Source organism: Vanacampus margaritifer, chromosome 3 (genome assembly GCF_051991255.1).
Source record: "Vanacampus margaritifer isolate UIUO_Vmar chromosome 3, RoL_Vmar_1.0, whole genome shotgun sequence".
NCBI lineage: Eukaryota > Metazoa > Chordata > Actinopteri > Syngnathiformes > Syngnathidae > Vanacampus > Vanacampus margaritifer.
The window spans coordinates 3,906,255-3,924,761 of NC_135434.1; the positions used below are offsets into that span (position 1 = coordinate 3,906,255).

Sequence of the window (18,507 nt, forward strand, 5' to 3'; positions counted from 1 at the left end):
GGCAGAACATAATTGAAAGTGTCCCATGAATGTGTCTGCAGACTAATGCTGTCATCTAGTGGCAGCTTACAATGCCTTGAAATACTAATTAATAGTTTAATTAGTTCCATGCCCACATACCACCTTTACCTATTGACAGCCAGTAATCACCTCATGACGTTAATTATATGGTATTGTTGAGTATGTCATAAGTACAATCTACCTGAAAACACCTTTTGTGTGTGTTTTTCTTGGCAAGCTTCTCTGGTCATTTAAGTGCTGATCAACAGCCTTTGTGGTCTCAGCTAAAAATTCTAAAGTTCTAAAAATATTTGATAGTGTCAACCAGAGTTGATTCGGCTGTCATGATTGCAGGATGCCACCACAAGTTTCATTGGTCAAATTATCTTTTTTTTTTTTTTTTAAGTTAATTTATTTTGAGATTTGTGACTTTTTAAGTCTGTTTTTGATGCATGGCCACTGTAATAAATTATTTCTATATTTAAAGAACTGAAGTTACAAAATGTGGAAATAAAAATATTCACTTCCATTTTAATTTTATTAACACAGCTAAAGTAGTCCACACAAAACAGAAGCGAGGTGGACACAGATGAGTTCAAGACAAGTTCACGTCAATTTCACTTTCATTCCATTCTCTCAGAGGTCATTTTCACACAAAACTCTGCATTTGACATTTGGCCACTGGTTAATAATTTTTGTATTTGACATATGGGCCTCTGTATTTGCTGTATTGTATTAGGTATGGTAATAGACCGATATGCTTTTTTTCAGGGCCGATACCGATTATTGGTAGTTGAGGAGGCCGATAACTGATATTTGAAGCCGATATTCATTTGCAGTAAAAAAAAAAAAAAAGAAAAAGTTGGTGTCAAACTATTTAGTAATATAAACTCGCGGGCTAACTGTTAACACGCACGCTAACTCCCAAATAGCTACTAATTCACGAGATAACGGTTAGCTCCTGAGCTAACGGTTAGCCGGCACATTACTCCCAATTAGCCGCTAATTCGCGGGCTAATCATTAGCCCATAAACTAACTCGCAAATAGCCGCTAAATCGCGAGCTAACACATTGTCAACTAGCAGGGGCAGCTTTATTTGTACAGCTTATTTAATGCACTTGGTAGTAAGTTTAACTTAACCGTCTGCATTCGATTTTCTTCTGCATGTGAGCGTCTAGAGAAGAGCCGAGCTTTTCGTTTTTAATTTATCGGCCATCAAAAAAAAGGCAGATGACGATTTTCATAAAATGTTGAATATCGGCGCCGATTATCGGCCGGGCTGATTATCGGCGCCGATTATCGGCCAGGCTGATTATCGGTCTATCCTTAATTAGGTACATTACTACTGATTTTAGTGATAACATTTTTAGTGTCTTCTGTTGACAATTCCTAGCCAACGTCACAAGTCAAAATGGCGGTCTTATGTTACATTCGAGGGAGGTTGGAAGTTGGATTTATCCAACTTGGAGTGTCCTATTCCACCTTCAAAGCGTTAAATTGTGTTTTTCTCTGATTAACGCAGTCATTCCATATCATATTGTGTCACGTGAACATATATATTGTATTTACATTTGCCTCGAACGCTTTGACGTTGAAACTGACAATCCAAGTAGCATATATCCGATTTCCTAATTTCCTCGAATGCAGCGTTTTCTTGGTGAAAGGATGCTCTCCACTCATTTTTGTTGTAATTTGATTTGTGAGGATTATTTTGACTTGGAAATGTGATGAAATAATGTTTGACTACTATAACAACATGCCTGGATTGTAGGCAAAAGCAATACAATACACCGTGGAAATGAAGCGTTGCATGGCGGAAATATCAGAAATGCCGGATGTTCGTAATTGTCAATCTTCTCAAGTGTCTTTTAAAACGGTGTCATATTTTGCTTATCTGTGATGCGTGACTTCCATTGCACGTTCCTGGGTGTGAGCTTAGTCATCGCATGTAACCAAAAAGCAGAAGCAATGGGGCGGGGGGCTTCCTGTGCACATACCAAAGTGACAAAAAAAAAGGGTTCAAATATTTCTCTTTTAAGAAAAAGCGCTCTCGCTTGTCAGTCTTTTTCATTTCCTCCCTTCGACATGTACTGCAACTTCACCACCACGCTGCTTGTCCGGACGCTTCCCACCCTCCTGTCGGTGGAGTTCATCCTGGGGGCGCTGAGCAACGGGCTGGCCCTGTGGATCTTCTGCTTTCACCTGCGCCCCTGGAAGAGCAGCACGGTGCTGCTGTTCAACCTGGCCGTTGCCGATTTCCTTCTCAACATGATCCTGCCCTTCCGCGCCAGCTACTACAGCTCGGGCGTCAAGTGGCGCTTCGGCCAGACGCTGTGCAACGTGTCGCAGTTCATGCTGGCGCTCAACCGCACCGGGAGCACGCTCTTCCTCATGGCCATCGCCGTGGACCGCTACATCCACGTGGTGCACCCGCACAGCCGCTTCAACTCCCTGAGCCCCTCCAGGGCCATGTGCGGCGCCGCCGCCCTTTGGTTGGTCACCGTGTGCTTGACGGCTAACGCCCTCACCCTGCAGAACCTCCGCTACGACTATTGCGAGAGCTTCCTAGTGGAGACCTCGGCCAAGGGCAACCGGCTGTGGCACAAGTTCAACTTCCTGTTCTCCTGCTGGGTGCCGCTGCTGGTGATTCTCTTCTGCACGGGGCGCATCGTAGCCCAACTGCGGGGGCGGCAGATAAGCCAGCACGGCAAGATTAAGAAGGCCTTGTGGTTCATCATCGTGGTGGTGGTGCTCTTCGCCGTCTGCTTCCTGCCTAGTAACATCACGCAGCTGCTCATCTGGATCAAAACCCAGGAGGCCATCAAGACCCTGCCCGAGTCGGAGGTGTGCGAGGCCATGGACGACCTCACGGTGGCTTTCTACATGACCGTCAGCTTGACCTATCTGAACAGCGCCCTGGACCCGGTGGTCTACTACTTCTCCAGCCCGACCTTCAAGAACATCTGCAGGAAGTCCCTCAACCTGCCCCTGGGGGAGACCACCGTAAGTACGGAGAAGAAGACCAGGGAGACCGGATCGCAATCGTGCAGTCAGATTTAGCGGTGCGTTTCCTCAAAAATGTTGCTTATCTATTACTCCAACTCACTGCGTATTTACATTAACCGGAGGACCAAAGTATACATTGCCTTAATTTAGGTTGGGAATTAAAATGCATTTTTAATTTTCATCTTTTATCTAATTAAAAACTCTGTAAACTGAATTCAATGAAGTGTTTCTAAACACATGATAAATGTTAGACTGTGAATTATGTACGACTCACATTTTTAGTTTTTTTTTTTTAACACTTACAGTATATAGCACTTTATCCACACCATATGTTGCCCAAAGCGTTTTACAATCGAATTATTTATTATATTATTATCATGACTAACTATAATAGTTAGTAGTATAAAATTTGTTACCTGAATTTAGCAGTTTTCCCCAAAAATAAAAACAATAATTGTGATCTAGTCATTTGTGTCCATTTCTCATGTAATTTGTTGATTTATTGTAAGGAAATAAAATGATAATAATAAATAATTGTACAAATAGATTCATTATATAGTTCAGGTATTGTCTTAAAAAGTTGATTTATCATAAATCAATAATTATCATAGTAATATCTGTTGTGTTAATTTAACAGTTTCCCCTCAAAGTGGTTAGTGACAATTAACTGTACCTATTTTTTTTAGCAATTCATCTAATTAATTGATTTATGTAATAAAACATATTATCAATTTGTAAATTGATTTAAATAAACAATTGGCTAATTAATTAAAATGTAATAAGAATGATAGTTTGTTACATTAATTTTGCCATCTTCCTACCCAAAATTGGTTAAATTTAATGCATTTATTTATTTTGTATCAAGTTTATACAAATCTATTTATCTCATTATAGAATATGTAAGCACATTTATTTTAAATAATTATTTCTTTCTTTTCTTTTTTTAAAGAGGAAAATATACAATTTTACAAACACATTCATAATTGTGCGAGTTATTAAGTTATCAAGGTATTGGTCTAATTCTTAACCTAAATGTAAATTGTAACCTCATCTGCAAATGCCCTGGCTTACCTGTCTGTTGTAAAAAATCGAATGCAGGTCCTTTGTGAAAAAAAATTATAAATAAATAAAAAATAGCCCTGCCCTGGTCTCCTCACTTGTCCCTGCACTTTCACCGCTTCTGCAAACAACATACAACTTATTGCACGGAAACTCAATAAAGAGCACAATGTTCAACTTCACCCCAACTGGGGTTGTTTCATCACACTTCATTCACCCAAGAGATGACACGGCACACTTTCTTTTTAAGTGTGGGTCACACCTTCAAAAAAAATGGTGCGTTTCTGGGAAAATAAAATGTGCGATTCTCAGAATAAAGCTCGCTTGCAACTAATATTTTGATAACAACCCAAACAAAACCACAAACACCTCCTGCAATTTGGTTGATGCTCAATTTCCTTTACATTTATACAGAAGCCAGAATCAGATTTGAATAATTTTATTGAGCGCTACTGTTTACATATTGTATGATATAAAATGGACTTTTTAATGGTGTTCTCGTTAGCACATCTTCCCCACAGTTCTGAGGTTTTGGATTCAAATCTCAGCATTGGAGTTTGCATGTTCTGAGATATTGAATTGAATCGCCTTCTATAGTACACAAAATGATCATCACCTTTCTCTCAGAGCAAGGCTCCAAGAATATCACTGTACAAAACTCGACTTAACAGAACAATGTCCAAATGTCAGCTTACAATATGAAACCCATCAGGATATTGTGGGTATAAAATAATAACATCCTAACATCATGACGACAATAATGTGGCAATTTCAATATATTCGTTAAATCCAAACTTCACAGTGGGAACATTTACAAAACTCTGCAAGGTAAGAAGCTCCTAGAAAGGGAAAACATTGTAAATTGAGTATGCACCAAAATAACTGTGTGCGAAAGTTAATGAATGGCAATTATGGTTTTAATTACATCGCGATTGTGTTACCTTGAGGCCTCCGTTTGTCGTTTCGTGTACTCCTGAGCCAGCCAGTGAGCGTCATCCCGACTGTGGAGCACATCAAATCACTTACAGTGTCACTTTTGACAAAACAGCACTTATAATGCTGTAAAATGAAAAAATGTTCTTCATATTGGGTCTGAAAGGACACAGGTGACTCTAATGATCAGACACAAACAATGTACAGCAGAAAGGATTGATATATGAGAGACCAATAGTCAGGGTTTTTATACCTTTGGAATTTTCATTTTAGTTAGTTTTTATATCATTTTGAGTTTTTGTTTTTTTAAATTTAGTGAGTTTTAATTAGTTTTCAGGGTGGTTCTATTAGTTTTTATTAGTTGTAGTTATTTAAAAAAAAATGCTTAGTTTTAATTAGTTCCAGGTATTAGTTTTCGTTTTGTTTTTTTCATGTGCATTAATTGTGCGCAGAGGAGGCAAATCCAGATTCAAGAAAGTAAAAACCCTGCCACAGTTTGGCTTTAGCCATTGATGCTAGCTAGCTGTTATTTAAAAAAAAATGCTTAGTTTTAATTAGTTCCAGGTATTAGTTTTCGTTTTGTTTTTTTCATGTGCATTAATTGTGCGCAGAGGAGGCAAATCCAGATTCAAGAAAGTAAAAACCCTGCCACAGTTTGGCTTTAGCCATTGATGCTAGCTAGCTGTTATTTAAAAAAAAATGCTTAGTTTTAATTAGTTCCAGGTATTAGTTTTCGTTTTGTTTTTTTTCATGTGCATTAATTGTGCGCAGAGGAGGCAAATCCAGATTCAAGAAAGTAAAAACCCTGCCACAGTTTGGCTTTAGCCATTGATGCTAGCTAGCTAGCTAGCTAGCATCAATGGGTAAAGCTAGCTAGCTCCCTAGCAGGTAAACGAGCACCATGGGAGCTAGCCAGCTAGCCTTTACTTTCTGGACCTGAATTTGTCACCTCTGCTTGTGCGCAATATTTAATAAACACTATGGTAAAATGACAAAAGTAACTCATTTCTTACCTAGCGTTGCATTTCGTTCATCTGAAAGTGCTGTTCTATTGGCTGCTGCTAGATGACGTCACTTCTGTGTGCCATTTTCAAACGTCCTTATTCCGGTTAAATAAATCTACTTAAAATCACATTTAAATTCATCCCCAGAGACTCATGCATTAAATTAATTACCAACTAAAACAAAATGTTTTTTTTTCTATAATTATAGTTAGTTTTGTAAACACAAATAGTAGTTTCAGTTAGTTTTTGTTTTTTTAAAAAGCATTTTCCTTTTTATTTTATTTCGTTTTATTTCTTGCTGAGTAGTAGGTAGTAAGAATTACTGTAGGTCTAAAAGCAGCAGTTTGGGGCTAAGGAGACACAACACTGGGTCAGTATGAAGAGGGTTTAAGATTAATAAAACAGATCCAAAAGCCAAAGCTCAGGTGTGAAGAGACCTGTGAGAAGAACCCAAATTTGAGGCATAAATGTGAGACAAAAATCAGACCTAAAATAGGTCCGCTCTTAAAAGACTACTAACATCTGCTTTTGGTTCTGAAGTGATAACTTGATTGTTGTGAAATGTTTCCGGATGAATGTTATGTTTAAAGCACCACTCAAAGTGGCTGTTGTGGTTTCTCACACTGGCTTAAGCAGACTGTTAACCATATGGCTATCTATCACTCAATCACAAAAGAGGAAATTTCTTGTTGAGCAATATACACAACAGCCGTTGCCACGGTAATGTGACAAACAAAAGCATAAAGCCGAAAAAAAAACTTACCGGTTGGAGTTGGTCAGGTAATTGATCAAGTCCTTCAACTTTGTCCGTCTGGCCGCTGGTCACCATGAACTTCTTCAGGTGCGTGAAGTGTTTGGTCTTGACTAGCTTGGCGTGTTGACCGTGTTGCACCATGTACACCAACACGGTCTCTCTGATCTGAAAGGTCAGAAAAAGACGTGATACAGTATTTGTGTTTTGCTATCCACAAACTCTCCTATTCAAGTTTTCCTGAGGAAAACTCCTTTATTCACTGAAAAACTCATCAATCCACATTTTTCCCCCCCAATTCAATTCAACATTTTTATTTCATTCTTTAAAAGAAAAAAGAAATGAAAGGGGACAGAAAGAAGTAAAACTTGTGATATCTGCCCCTAATCAACACAAAAAAAATGATCAGCACAAAATAAATGACAGCAAACAGTGAAGACGCTTTTAAAGTAACAATTAAACAAAATCATTCAATAGCATGTCCTTGTGCTAAATAAATATTTTCCAGGAATTGTGCTTTAATACATTTTTTTTTAAAATGCAAATAGAAGAGATGATTTAGTTTTAGAATCCAGATTGTTCCACACACCGACACTGAGTTGAAATACATCATTCTTTTTGTTTTGTTCTGTATTCAGGTTTGGGGAAAAAAATCTGTTCCTCTTGATTTGTAACCACATTCCCTTTTTTTGAATTTGTTTTGCATGTTAAGTAGTAAAATTTCATGATGGGCCTAATACATGATTTTATTGTTGTTGTTTTTTGTCTGAAAGGAATAAATGCAATTTCATTTAATTTCAGTAGTAAAAATGTATTCAACGTAGCCTACAGTAAATTGAGTTACGAGCTTGGTCAAGGAACCCAGTAAACTTTAAAGTTCTTCATCATGTCGAGTCTGAAGTGCATTTTTCCCTAAATCGAATCATCTTTAATTTATTTATTTTGAGTATAAGAGTAACGTTGTAATTTGAGTTTGAAATTACAGCACATTGAACGATTTTGGTATTTTCGTTCTAGACTATCAAAATAGGCAATAAGAACATTTTTTTTTAGGGGTGAGGATCGCTATTCACTGAACAACTGCGTCTCTATGATGTGTTCTGAATATTACAAGCTAAATAACAATAATGCTCTTATCGCATGTCTTCACCGCATGAGAATCTTCTCGCCACCGGGCCGGTTCACAGCTTAGTTTCCTCTTTCACAGCTTTACTCACTCGGGAGATGAATTTGCACAAGCCGTCAGTGTTCATCAAAAACAACACCCGTCACTTGTTGCTCAATAGTAACTTCCCTTAAGGAATACAAATACAATTTAATAAAAATAACAATGAGGCGACAAACTCACCTGTGAGGGAATACCGGCAAATTCTCCCGTGTTCATGAGCTCCTCTTCCTGCTCCAGGACAGTGAATGGGTCATGCATGGAAAGAAAGCCCTGCACACACGCCAAACAGCAATTTCAACAATAGGAATGGATCGACCAGATTAACAGTAAATTTAGATGGTCCGGTCTGATGAGAACTTTGTGATACAATAGCATTAACTCTTTGACTGCCAGACGTTTTCAGAAAAGGGATGCCGTGGGTGCCAGCCGATTTAAGCATTTTGACTGATCTTTCAAGGTCCACAGAAAATTATGTGTTTGGACTATGGAAACACACATACTACCAAATGAAAGATTGGACTCTCATCTTTCATCAGAAAAAATAAGTTTGTTTCTACCTTATTCCGTTTTTCAGTAATCAACAATAGAAAATGGTTAGTTTCACCTCTGTTTTGAAACAAACGTCTTTAAACGTCTTTGGCACTCCTCCATAGGATTTTACTAAACGTTATTTAACGTTTTTGGCAGTCAAAGAGATAAAGTTAATCTGAATCTGATAGTAACAATAGCTTTAGGTCGGACCACAAGAGAAATAGGAAAGGTGACGGAATCTGTATCGGCCAATCTCGCTCATGGATGATCAATATCGAAATCGGCAGCATAAAATTCTGATCGGAACACTTTTACTCGTTGTACTTGACATGCTCACCTGAACCTGCTGATTTTTTTTGCTGGCACAAGGGATGAGCAGGAGCGTTCCCAGGGCAAAGGCCAGTAGATTGAACTGGGCGAAGCCTTTGGCGATTCCTATCAACTCCATGTTTAACAACAGCGGACACCTTGCGATCAATGCAAAATAAATCAATCCAAATTAACATCCACATGGTATGTATGCGGTAAATAAAGACAAGATGTAAGTGTACTTTAGAAGGAGAACAAAGTTTCTGTAGAATGTTGCCTGTTGATCCACACTCAACGGTAAAGAAGCTGAAACCAAAACAGGATTAATGTACATTACTATTCTACACTAGCATCCTAATAGTAAAGTAGAAGTTTTAATAAAATACATAATGACAGTAACATCTATGCTCCTTTACATCAGCCCGTCTATGGCATTTTGGATTATATGGCATGAACCAACATGACATTACCTGAGACAAAAGGTGCTAGTAGCATACTCTTCCAGGCCCTGGAAAAGCTAGAAATCTGGAAATAAGAGAAAGAAAACCCATGAAGTTTGTCAGATGTTTATGATTTTTAATTTTTAAAGTTTATAATTTTTATTTTTGTTTTGAAACACCACCTCCCAAAGAGCTGGCACAGCAACCACCTTTTCCAGAACCTTTTGGAGATCGTTAATCTGGGAATAGAGGAGCATATGTTTTATTTTCCTGTAAATTCATTTTAACAGGGCATATGAACATTGTGTGATGTTGATCAAATGATTTTTTTTTTGTATTGTGTGTCGAGTATTTCCTCAAAGTAATACACAACTCATTTTTCAGCCAATAAAAAAAAAAAGAAAAGAAAAAAAGTACAAGGCAACTAATCAGAGCTGAAAGTGGTTGGTTCTGAAAAGATGCAAGACTAACAAGAGATCCAAGAGCAGAAAGTCATGTCTACAGAAATACAGGTGAGAGAGACAGAAAAAAACAGTAGGAAGATAACCAAAAGTAGTAGATTGGGTCTGAGGACACAGATGAGGCAAAAAATAAAGGAGGAAGATTACACAAGGTAGTGTCTGAAGAGACAAATGAGCCTATAATCAGACCGAAGAGGAGGGGGTCAGGTGTGTAGAGAAAGTGAGACTAAAATTTGACCCAAATGTAGTAAAACTGGGTCTGACGACAGATGGGCAAAATAAATAATTGGTTATTTTTAATGCATTTATTTCACCTATTGTATTTTATTGACTGTTTTTTTTTTATATAGTTGCTTTTAGTAGAGTTTATGTGTATGACTATGATAGTATGCGGATCTCAATGTGCAGCACTTTGGAAACGCTTGTTTATAAAATGTGCTATAGAAATAAAGTGGATTGGATTGGATAGGAAATAGTTGGTTGGGTCTGAAAGACAGGTGAGCCTTGTAATAAGAAGTGAAGGCACGAAGCAAAATCTGAAAAGAAAGAGGTCAGCCTTGTAATAAGACCTGAGAGCAGAATCAGACTCAAAAGTATTAGACTGGGTCAGAAAAAATACAAGTGAGACAAATAATAAAACCTTAAAGTAGATTATCGAATCTGAAGAGACAAGTGAGAACAAAAAACAGATCAAAAAGTAGTAGTACTAGTGAGACACAGATGAAACTAGAAATATGGGATGCTTTGGGGGGCTGTGACAAGTGATAAACACACCAGGGAGACCAGTTATCAGAACAAAAAGTAGTACTGTATTCTGGGTCGGAAGGATATGCAAGTTGAGACAAAAAAATCAGGCCGAGAAGTTGTAGATGAAAAGACACATGTGACTACTGCTATTGTGATAGTAGTGATGATTAGAATGACTGACCAAGTTGAAGCAGAGTAATTTCTGAAGAAGACCGTTCCACAGCTGAGGGTCATAAACCTTGTACTCCAGGCATAAGTCTGCCACCAAGCACACCGCCTGAAACCACAAAATCATAAGTGCTACAATCACCAGGAGTAGGGGTACAGTAAGCAGACTTTCGGGCTCAAGGGCCACATTTTCATACCAAGCGCAAAGTACCTGTGGCTCGTGGCTGTGATTCTTCCACAGACCTTTGATCAAGCCCTCCTTGGGGCTGCTGAGGAATGACTGCACTGTATAGGCAATGTTCAAAGTCTCCAGTCGGGATACGAAGATGTAGCATTTCAGGTGGTTGCTGTAAATAATATATGAAATTACAATTTCTGTAGAAATCACGTGAGAGTGATGAAGAGATCACGCTGGACTGAAATGTTGGTAAATTAATTCAAATGGAACATGTGTCAGACATAAATAATTTTAAATTATAGAAGTGCATTTTTAAAATGTCTCCATGAATTTGGGGATTTAGTCATGGAAAATGTTGAATACCGAAACCTTTGGGAATTTGTTGAATTTGATGAATGCATGTCCTGAATTGGGGTTTCTAAGATGTTTTAAAATAGCTGAACATTTTGAAGTTGGAATGGTTTGAATAGGTAAAGAAATATGGGAGGAGGAGCTAAAGATGCAAAATACCTTAGTGAAAATTTGGGAATTTAGGGAACGTGATAAAAAGTACCCAAGATTTCTCAATGAATTGAATGTTTTAAAGTTGTAATGGTTTGAATGGTTTAAAGAAGAAGGTTGGTAACTATGCAAAATACAGTATATCTTCATTTGTGAATTTAGTTGTGAAACCAATGTGTTAAATAGTTCTGTGAATGTCGGAATGGAAAATAAAAAAATAAAAAGTATTTTGGTGCAGCAAGTGTGAATGTTCTTCCTCTTCTTTTCAGACTATAATAATTACAAATATTTGTTTTTTAGATTTAATTTTGTTTTGTTTTTGTGTGTTTTCATGACCGCATGTTAGAAATAAACTCCAACGTTCTCCAGCATTATCAAAAAGAAAAACAGTGAATCAGCTTACTCCAGTTCCGCCCTTGGGATCTTCAACTGGGCCTCCAATGTGTCCGCGTCGGCGAGACGGACGAGGCAAAGAAGCGCTCGGGCTCGATGGCATAAGGTGAGACGAGGGCCGGATTTGCTGAGAGGCTACAGGTGGGAGAACGTAAGACCGCAGTGGATGCATTTCTCCCACCGCAATGAAAGACTCACCCAAGTCTCAGCAGACAAGATAGAGATGAGAAGGCACATGGCATTGGCTGTGGGTTGAGACTGCAGCATGTACACCACCCTGACAGCAACAAATAATATGGCAATGGTCAGTCTTACAAGAGGCAGGTTCCTCATAGGTCATTTTTTTTAATACTTCATTTTAAATGTCATTGAAATCATTCATTTCCTAAATGGAAGACACATTCTGAATTTTGCATTTTCCTAAAAAGAAAAGATTTAATTTGAAATACTGGTCATTTTAAATGTACCATTATTCAAAATTATTCATTACATCAAAAGAAAACAACTACAGTATTGATATTTCACTTTCCTAAAAAGAAGAGATTTAAGCTAGCTAAGAGAGCATGAAATACTTTTTTTTTTTTTAAATAAAATTACAATCCTTAATTCCCTCAAAGTAAGACTGACACATTATTGATGATACACTTTCCTAAAAAGAAAAGTGCAATTTTAGGTGCATACTCACCATACATAATGACACTTACCTCATTAAGTCTGGGTCATCCTTGAAGTCGCTGACACATTCCTGGTGGCCCTTTCGAGGCAGAAGTTAAAAATAGCAGAAAAAGAAGAAATTAAGAATTTCATGGCAGAACAACATCAGAGAGTACGTACAGTTTGTCAGCTAAAGGGAAATGAACCTTTGCCAGCACAGTTTTGGAGAGACCCGTTTTGCAGATCCACTTTTCCAGCAGCGCGTTGTGGATTTTCAAAAGATCCACTTGGTTGATGGTGGCAATTTCCTTCACCACAGCGTGTATGTCTGAAATGACACGAACATGACCGTTACATATTATTGAATATTTGGTGTTTTATATTAAATACCAATTTAAAAAAAACAACATTTTATTCAAACTACCGTATTGCATTGAGTTTCCTAAGAAGGAAAGATTTATGACATTCAAAACTAGCATTAAACATTTTGTTTTTATTGTATGCATTGTTTAAGATTTTTTTTTTAATCATTGGAAATTTTTTGTTTCATTTTAAATGTCAAATTACTTAATTTCCTAAAAACACAACAAACTATTACTAGTATAATTTAAAGTGATGTATCAAGTATTTTATGTTTTTAAATGGCATTAAAAATAAAGAATTTGTGAAAGACAAACTATTGACATTGGACTTTCCCCATAAAAAAAATTCAAGCTGTTATATATTATGAAATATTTTATATTTAATTTTACTTGTCATTAAACTACTCCATTTACTAATAATACAACAAACTATTACTGTTGAGATTTATAAAAAATAAATAAAAAAAAACATTTATCAAGTATTTTGTTGGGCTATATTTGACGAAAGCATGTCACAGAGATGTTATTAAGACACCTTAGTTATAACAATTTTAAAAAGTTGCATATTCTGTTGACGCACCAGGATATGTTTGCCCTCCCGAGTCCCTGAAGCGCCGTTCTACGCTGCTGTGCTCGTAGAGGACTGTAATGAGTTTCTCCGGAGCCCCGCTGAACTTGAGGTGCTCGGGTGTGTTGAGCTGAGTGGGCATCAAGGCGCTTTCGGTGGCCGAGCGCATGAGCTGCATCTGCAGCTTGGATTGGAAGGCCTCCCCTCGGGTCCGTGTTGCATCCTGCAGGGTCCCAAAACCATCAGTCACGGACCAACTCAGCAGTTGGAAACCTTTTGCGAAGATATACCTACATCAAGGTTTGGATCAGCAAGCCATGATTTTCCAATGGCCAAGCAAAACCGAATTGACTGCGTCTTCTCATAGCCTGCAGACAAGGTTGAGTTTACCTGCATGTTGACCAAAACTGACCAAACACACGTGCGACTCAAACCTGGAGGCAGCTCCTGGGTGATCTTGTGGGCCGTGGCAGCCGCCCATTCCAAGTTCTTGATGCAGCGGATGTACGTCATGACGGTCATAGCCACTTTCTGGATGTCCTTCTTCTTGCCTGGAACCTGAGCCCTCTTCCTTTGCTCCAGGACGAGGGGCTTCATCTTTGTATCAAACATGTGATTTACTGCCAACATGTAGAGCTTGTCCAGGCTCACCTGGCAGGCAGAGAGGGGTGGATGTTTGTTTTTATTTATTTATTTATTTTACACTGGACTGAGTTTGGGGTTGGCCTTTACAGGGATGTGATTTGACCAAAGTGAAATTATCTGAAAATTTAGCCGGGGGTCTGGGGGCCGCTGGCACCCAGCTAGGTCCAGGGAGCTCATGAGTTTTCCGTGTTTTTAAGTACTTTCAATGCACTCACATGACAAAGAAATAGACAAAACAACAGCATAAATTTTCAATGTATATTGAACTATCCCATATAAAATGGCAGTTTTAGTCAACTCAAAATCAGTCACATTCAAAAACATTGGACTGCCTTTGCTTTTAAAAACTATCACTGAGAATATCATCATATCTAACTAATGTGATTACTAAGTTAACACATAAATAATGTTGAAGAGTTCAAATTTCATGAACAAATAATTGTATCATGACCAAATGAAAAGTAACTCATATTAGAGCATACCACAAATGTCTTTGTTATAGCAGAAGATGTTATCTGTCGGAGTCATGTGCATACACAATGAACTACTAAAAAAAAAAATAATCGATTTTTTTTTTTTGGGGGGGGGGGGGGGTAGAGAAAAAAAAAGCGGAATTCCGCGAATTAGCGGAAAAATCACATCCCTGCCTTTAGACCCATGTGGAGTACCTTCATCAGTTTGCTGATTAGAAGAAGAGTTGGGAGGGTCTCCTCATTTAGCTCCGGAGCTTAAAACACATGAAACAGAGAGGGACTCATTTACCATAATGTATGTGTACAGTGCTCCCTCACTTTAACTATGGTGGATTTTCTTGTGGAAGAAAAATGAATTGAATCAATTTTGGAATTGGGTTGTAATGTGTTGGCTTAATGGGATACAGTTAACAGCAGTGCCAATAGAAATGGAGACATATTGGATTTTGTTGGTACTGCATCTCATTCCATTGTGCAGCTACAGTATATTACGGTTACGAGTGACTCACATATGATCTTCCAGTAGTGTTTGTTCTGCAAGAGCAGGTGGAAAGGCAACCTGACTGCGTCCAGCGGGCTGGGTGGCAGGCTGTTCTCCAGAACGTATGTGTGCTCCACATCCGACGGGGAAGCAAGACGCTTGTAGGACTTCAAGTGCTGCAGGAGGCCAATTGCCTACGGTCCACATAACAAGGAATTATAACAATAATAACAATAAAAATATAAATAAAACAACATAACATTCAATTTATATGGCGCCGTTTTACACAAATGTTAAAAAAATAAAATAAAATTGCAATATAGTGGGAAGTAATATATATATATATATATATATATTTTTTTTTTACCTGACTAACAGAAAAGCCTGCAACAATTTCATCGGCAGCCCGTAACACCTCGAGCACCACCTCGATCCTCTCGTAGTTGTATGGACTGAGCTGAGTGACAAAAAGTGAAGTCAGTTAATGGAGGCACATGCAAAACATTGTGAAAAAGAAAGAAGTGCCCACTAAAATATCAAATATATCAATACATTTGTGCATTAATACTGCACACAGCGGACCAAATTTTGCTTTTTTAATTGTTCCCGCTGGGAAGAGAGAATATATGCCTTTAAGAAGTTTGGTATGCTTTGTTTGTACAGTATATGTTGCTACATAATGTGTGGTAAAGTAGCAGTTTCTTGAAGGTTTGTAATTACGAAACATCTATGATCATTTACGGTAGCCTATCAATGGCGTTTCACATTCTATATTAGCATTAAGCTAGCAGATGTTCGATAAACAAAATTATATGGTTTAGCAGAACATTTTGCTTTCTTACTCATTCACTTCCAGTCATTTTCACTAAAGCAACTCCCTTCGCTCCCGGCTGTTTTACTAGATTTTGACTGATTTCGCAAGGCCCACAGAATATTGTGCTCTATTGCTGTAAAAACGAAAAAGAAAGATTAGAGTCTCTTCTTTCATCAGGAAAAAAAAAAGTAATTTCTATCTGTCTCAGTTTTGCAGCAATTAGCATTAGCACTAAGTTTCATCATTATTCACAAATCTGTTTAAAACTGTGGGGAAAACAACTTTTTGCAACATGGTCCTGGTTGATCTCTTATACTCTGCTTCCACCTGCTGGGCGTTTTTGTAATAACTATTGCTTCAAGCATTCTCTTCAGTTCAGAGCCGCATAAATACGTTTTTGAGACACTGGTAATATTTAAAAGAGAACGTATTTATGCGTTTTTTGGGAGCAAATGAGTTATAAATAACATGGAATAAAAAAAGTCATGGATTTTCCTTGTCACCTATCGCATGTGCATCGAACATACCCTCACGATAAACAGGGGTTCCCTGTGTTCCCAAACCTTAAAAATGGCAGCCGACAGACTGCTGATGAGCTCCCGAGTTTGATGTAACTTGGGGATGATGCCCTTGACCTGCTCTAGTGCGTTTGCATAGTGGAGGGCTTGTGCGTGGTCTATGTCTGCCTCCTCTTCATCCTCCTCTTGGAGCAGTACGGTGGTAACATACTGGTTGATGACGCTGTCGCTGTCCAGACCGTACGTGCTGTAGATTAGAAGGAGGAAGTTAATTGGAGCACGAGAATGAAGCGCTTGCTGAACTTCAGGCTGGAGATTTTAGAGACCTGCAGTACTGGAGGATGATATCTGGAGTGATCCTCTTACTCTTCACTAGAACAGGGATCAACGTGCTCTTCAACTCTGGTTGCTGATGAAACACAGGTTGGATGGAGATCTGCAAAACACAACAGATGATCAAATAAAAACTTTTGGATGTCCGACCCGCCAGTGTTTTACTTTTGTAAAATAAATAAAAATAAATAAATACTTTGGTGTGCAATACTTCGGGGTTAGGGACCAAGCTCTTATTCAACTAGTGAAGTTTCACTGTACCTCTATTTCGGCGAGCTTGATGCCCCATTCGGCATCAGTGATGACTGAGAGAAACTTTTTCTTTTCGTCAGCGTGACTGTACAAGGTGCAAAGCTCTGCCCCGATCCTGGCCACAGCCTGAAAGACAGCAAGGCATGATTACAACTGCGATCATCATTACAGTCAATGTAGTCGTGAAAATATGCATTTGGCGAACCAGAATTCTCTCATAGTTTTGCCACGTGTTGTCGATAACCTTCCACAGGATTTTAAAGACCTCTTCCTTTGAGAGGAGCGTGCACAGCCCGATGGCCAAATCGCAATCTACCATCCTCCAGTTGAACACCTACAGTACATCAAAGACAGCCGTTTTAAACTGAGGTGGTAGAGTATGCATTTTGCAGTTTGCAGAGATTTAGACCAATAGAAAATCCAGTACAGTGGGACTCTCACTTTATTGAGCAGAGCCACAGCAATGGAGCTCAGGGACGAGGTGGTGATCTTGTGCAGCTCGTTCAATGACATGTTGTACTTTCTCAGCTCTTGAGCGTCGTAAAGCTGAAAAAAGTGGCAGAAGGATTATCATTTTTATATAGTGCATAGGTTGAAAGGTAGCAAAGTTGCTGTATAGGTAGGAAGATAGCTAGGTAAAAAATAGGTAGTATATATAGATGAAGTAATTAAACAGCTTCAGCAGATGGGGCAACGTGTGGGTATGTACAGTAGATACGGACGTAAATAATTAGAGAGATAGAGTATTATTGTGGATCGCAGCTCACTACCTGTGCACTAATCTTCGGGTCCATGATGTTGGAGGTGATGTGCTGCAAGCAGCTGCCGTAGGAGTTGACCAGCACCCTAAGAGCCAACTCCAGCTGACTGCACTCCTGTAACATCTGTAACATGCTGAGCAGAGGACTCAGCAGGGGCCGCAAATAGTTGAAACCTGCACCAAGGACCAAACCACGGTTTACGAGTCAAGTGGAATGGTGGTATGGTGTGATAATGCCACATTTACAGACATGCAGAAAATGGGAATGCTGGCTGTACCCACCGCCTTTAAAAGAGCAGTAAGAAAGGCAGGAACAGTCCAGGGGGTACAGTTTGGTATCTGCAATCATGAGGAACAAGATATGGCACTCAATCCAAAGTAACCCCTAATCCCTATTTATTGAAGTTTACTGCCAGACTAATCATAAAACAAGGATAACTTTATTAAAAACAACCACATAGTTTTGCCATACAAGTCTTACTAAAAAAAAAAAGCCACAGATGGGCTAACAATGGTGTCCCGATGTAAAGTTTTAAAACTCACAGACATATATTATTTATCCTGTTCGAAGAATGACAAATATTACTTTAGTATTGTGTTGTCATGTCCACCAGAATAAGTAGCACAATGTCCATTGAATTTAGTCATAAAATGTGTCTAAAACTGTTTATATTCCGTTTAATTATTACGGAATGTTTTTATAAAGTACAATATTACAGAGTGCTATTTTTCTTATTTATCACAAATAATGTCTGACTCGAGTGTGGTCACAGAACCAATCAAACTCAAAGCACCACTGTAAATACAATGAGTTACCTTGAGAGACAGGTATCAAGCAGTCAGTGATTTCATACTGGACAGGTAACACGGACACTGGGTCCAATACAATGCAGTCTTCATTAAAAACGTCTTGGAAACACCACTGAGATGATGGATCTTTCTCTGGGTCCACGGCCAAATCCTGTGTCCAACAAATCAAACATGTTACTTTTGCGCG

The 18,507-nt window shown here is 38.5% G+C and overlaps 2 protein-coding genes across 2 annotated transcripts in view; one reads left to right on the forward strand and one right to left on the reverse strand.

The window, feature by feature from the left end:
* The first annotated feature begins 1,743 nt into the window (after positions 1-1,743).
* On the forward strand, positions 1,744-4,149 carry LOC144049107 (hydroxycarboxylic acid receptor 2-like). Its single transcript, XM_077561737.1, has one exon. The coding sequence runs from the start codon at positions 1,901-1,903 to the stop codon at positions 3,059-3,061; it is 1,161 nt and encodes a 386-aa protein (XP_077417863.1). The 5' UTR covers positions 1,744-1,900; the 3' UTR covers positions 3,062-4,149.
* Positions 4,150-4,489: 340 nt separating this feature from the next.
* The window catches only part of kntc1 (kinetochore associated 1), a 29,071-nt gene continuing 15,053 nt past the window's right edge, over positions 4,490-18,507 (reverse strand). Inside the window, 29 exon segments of the mRNA XM_077560246.1 lie at positions 4,490-4,905; positions 5,008-5,067; positions 6,767-6,801; positions 6,803-6,922; positions 8,103-8,192; positions 8,791-8,920; positions 9,005-9,068; positions 9,233-9,287; positions 9,385-9,441; positions 10,592-10,687; positions 10,790-10,925; positions 11,661-11,785; positions 11,849-11,927; positions 12,355-12,404; positions 12,511-12,632; positions 13,247-13,457; positions 13,529-13,602; positions 13,669-13,885; positions 14,548-14,606; positions 14,862-15,027; positions 15,201-15,290; positions 16,211-16,412; positions 16,492-16,601; positions 16,760-16,876; positions 16,956-17,084; positions 17,192-17,296; positions 17,521-17,684; positions 17,793-17,849; positions 18,327-18,471. Of these exon segments, the coding sequence (XP_077416372.1) occupies positions 4,878-4,905; positions 5,008-5,067; positions 6,767-6,801; positions 6,803-6,922; positions 8,103-8,192; positions 8,791-8,920; positions 9,005-9,068; positions 9,233-9,287; positions 9,385-9,441; positions 10,592-10,687; positions 10,790-10,925; positions 11,661-11,785; positions 11,849-11,927; positions 12,355-12,404; positions 12,511-12,632; positions 13,247-13,457; positions 13,529-13,602; positions 13,669-13,885; positions 14,548-14,606; positions 14,862-15,027; positions 15,201-15,290; positions 16,211-16,412; positions 16,492-16,601; positions 16,760-16,876; positions 16,956-17,084; positions 17,192-17,296; positions 17,521-17,684; positions 17,793-17,849; positions 18,327-18,471 (3,093 nt within the window). The 3' untranslated portion in view covers positions 4,490-4,877.

Excerpts from the sequence above, each read along its gene's own strand:
- LOC144049107 (XM_077561737.1), top strand. The coding sequence starts at position 1,901 with ATGCGTGACTTCCATTGCACGTTCCTGGGTGTGAGCTTAGTCATCGCA.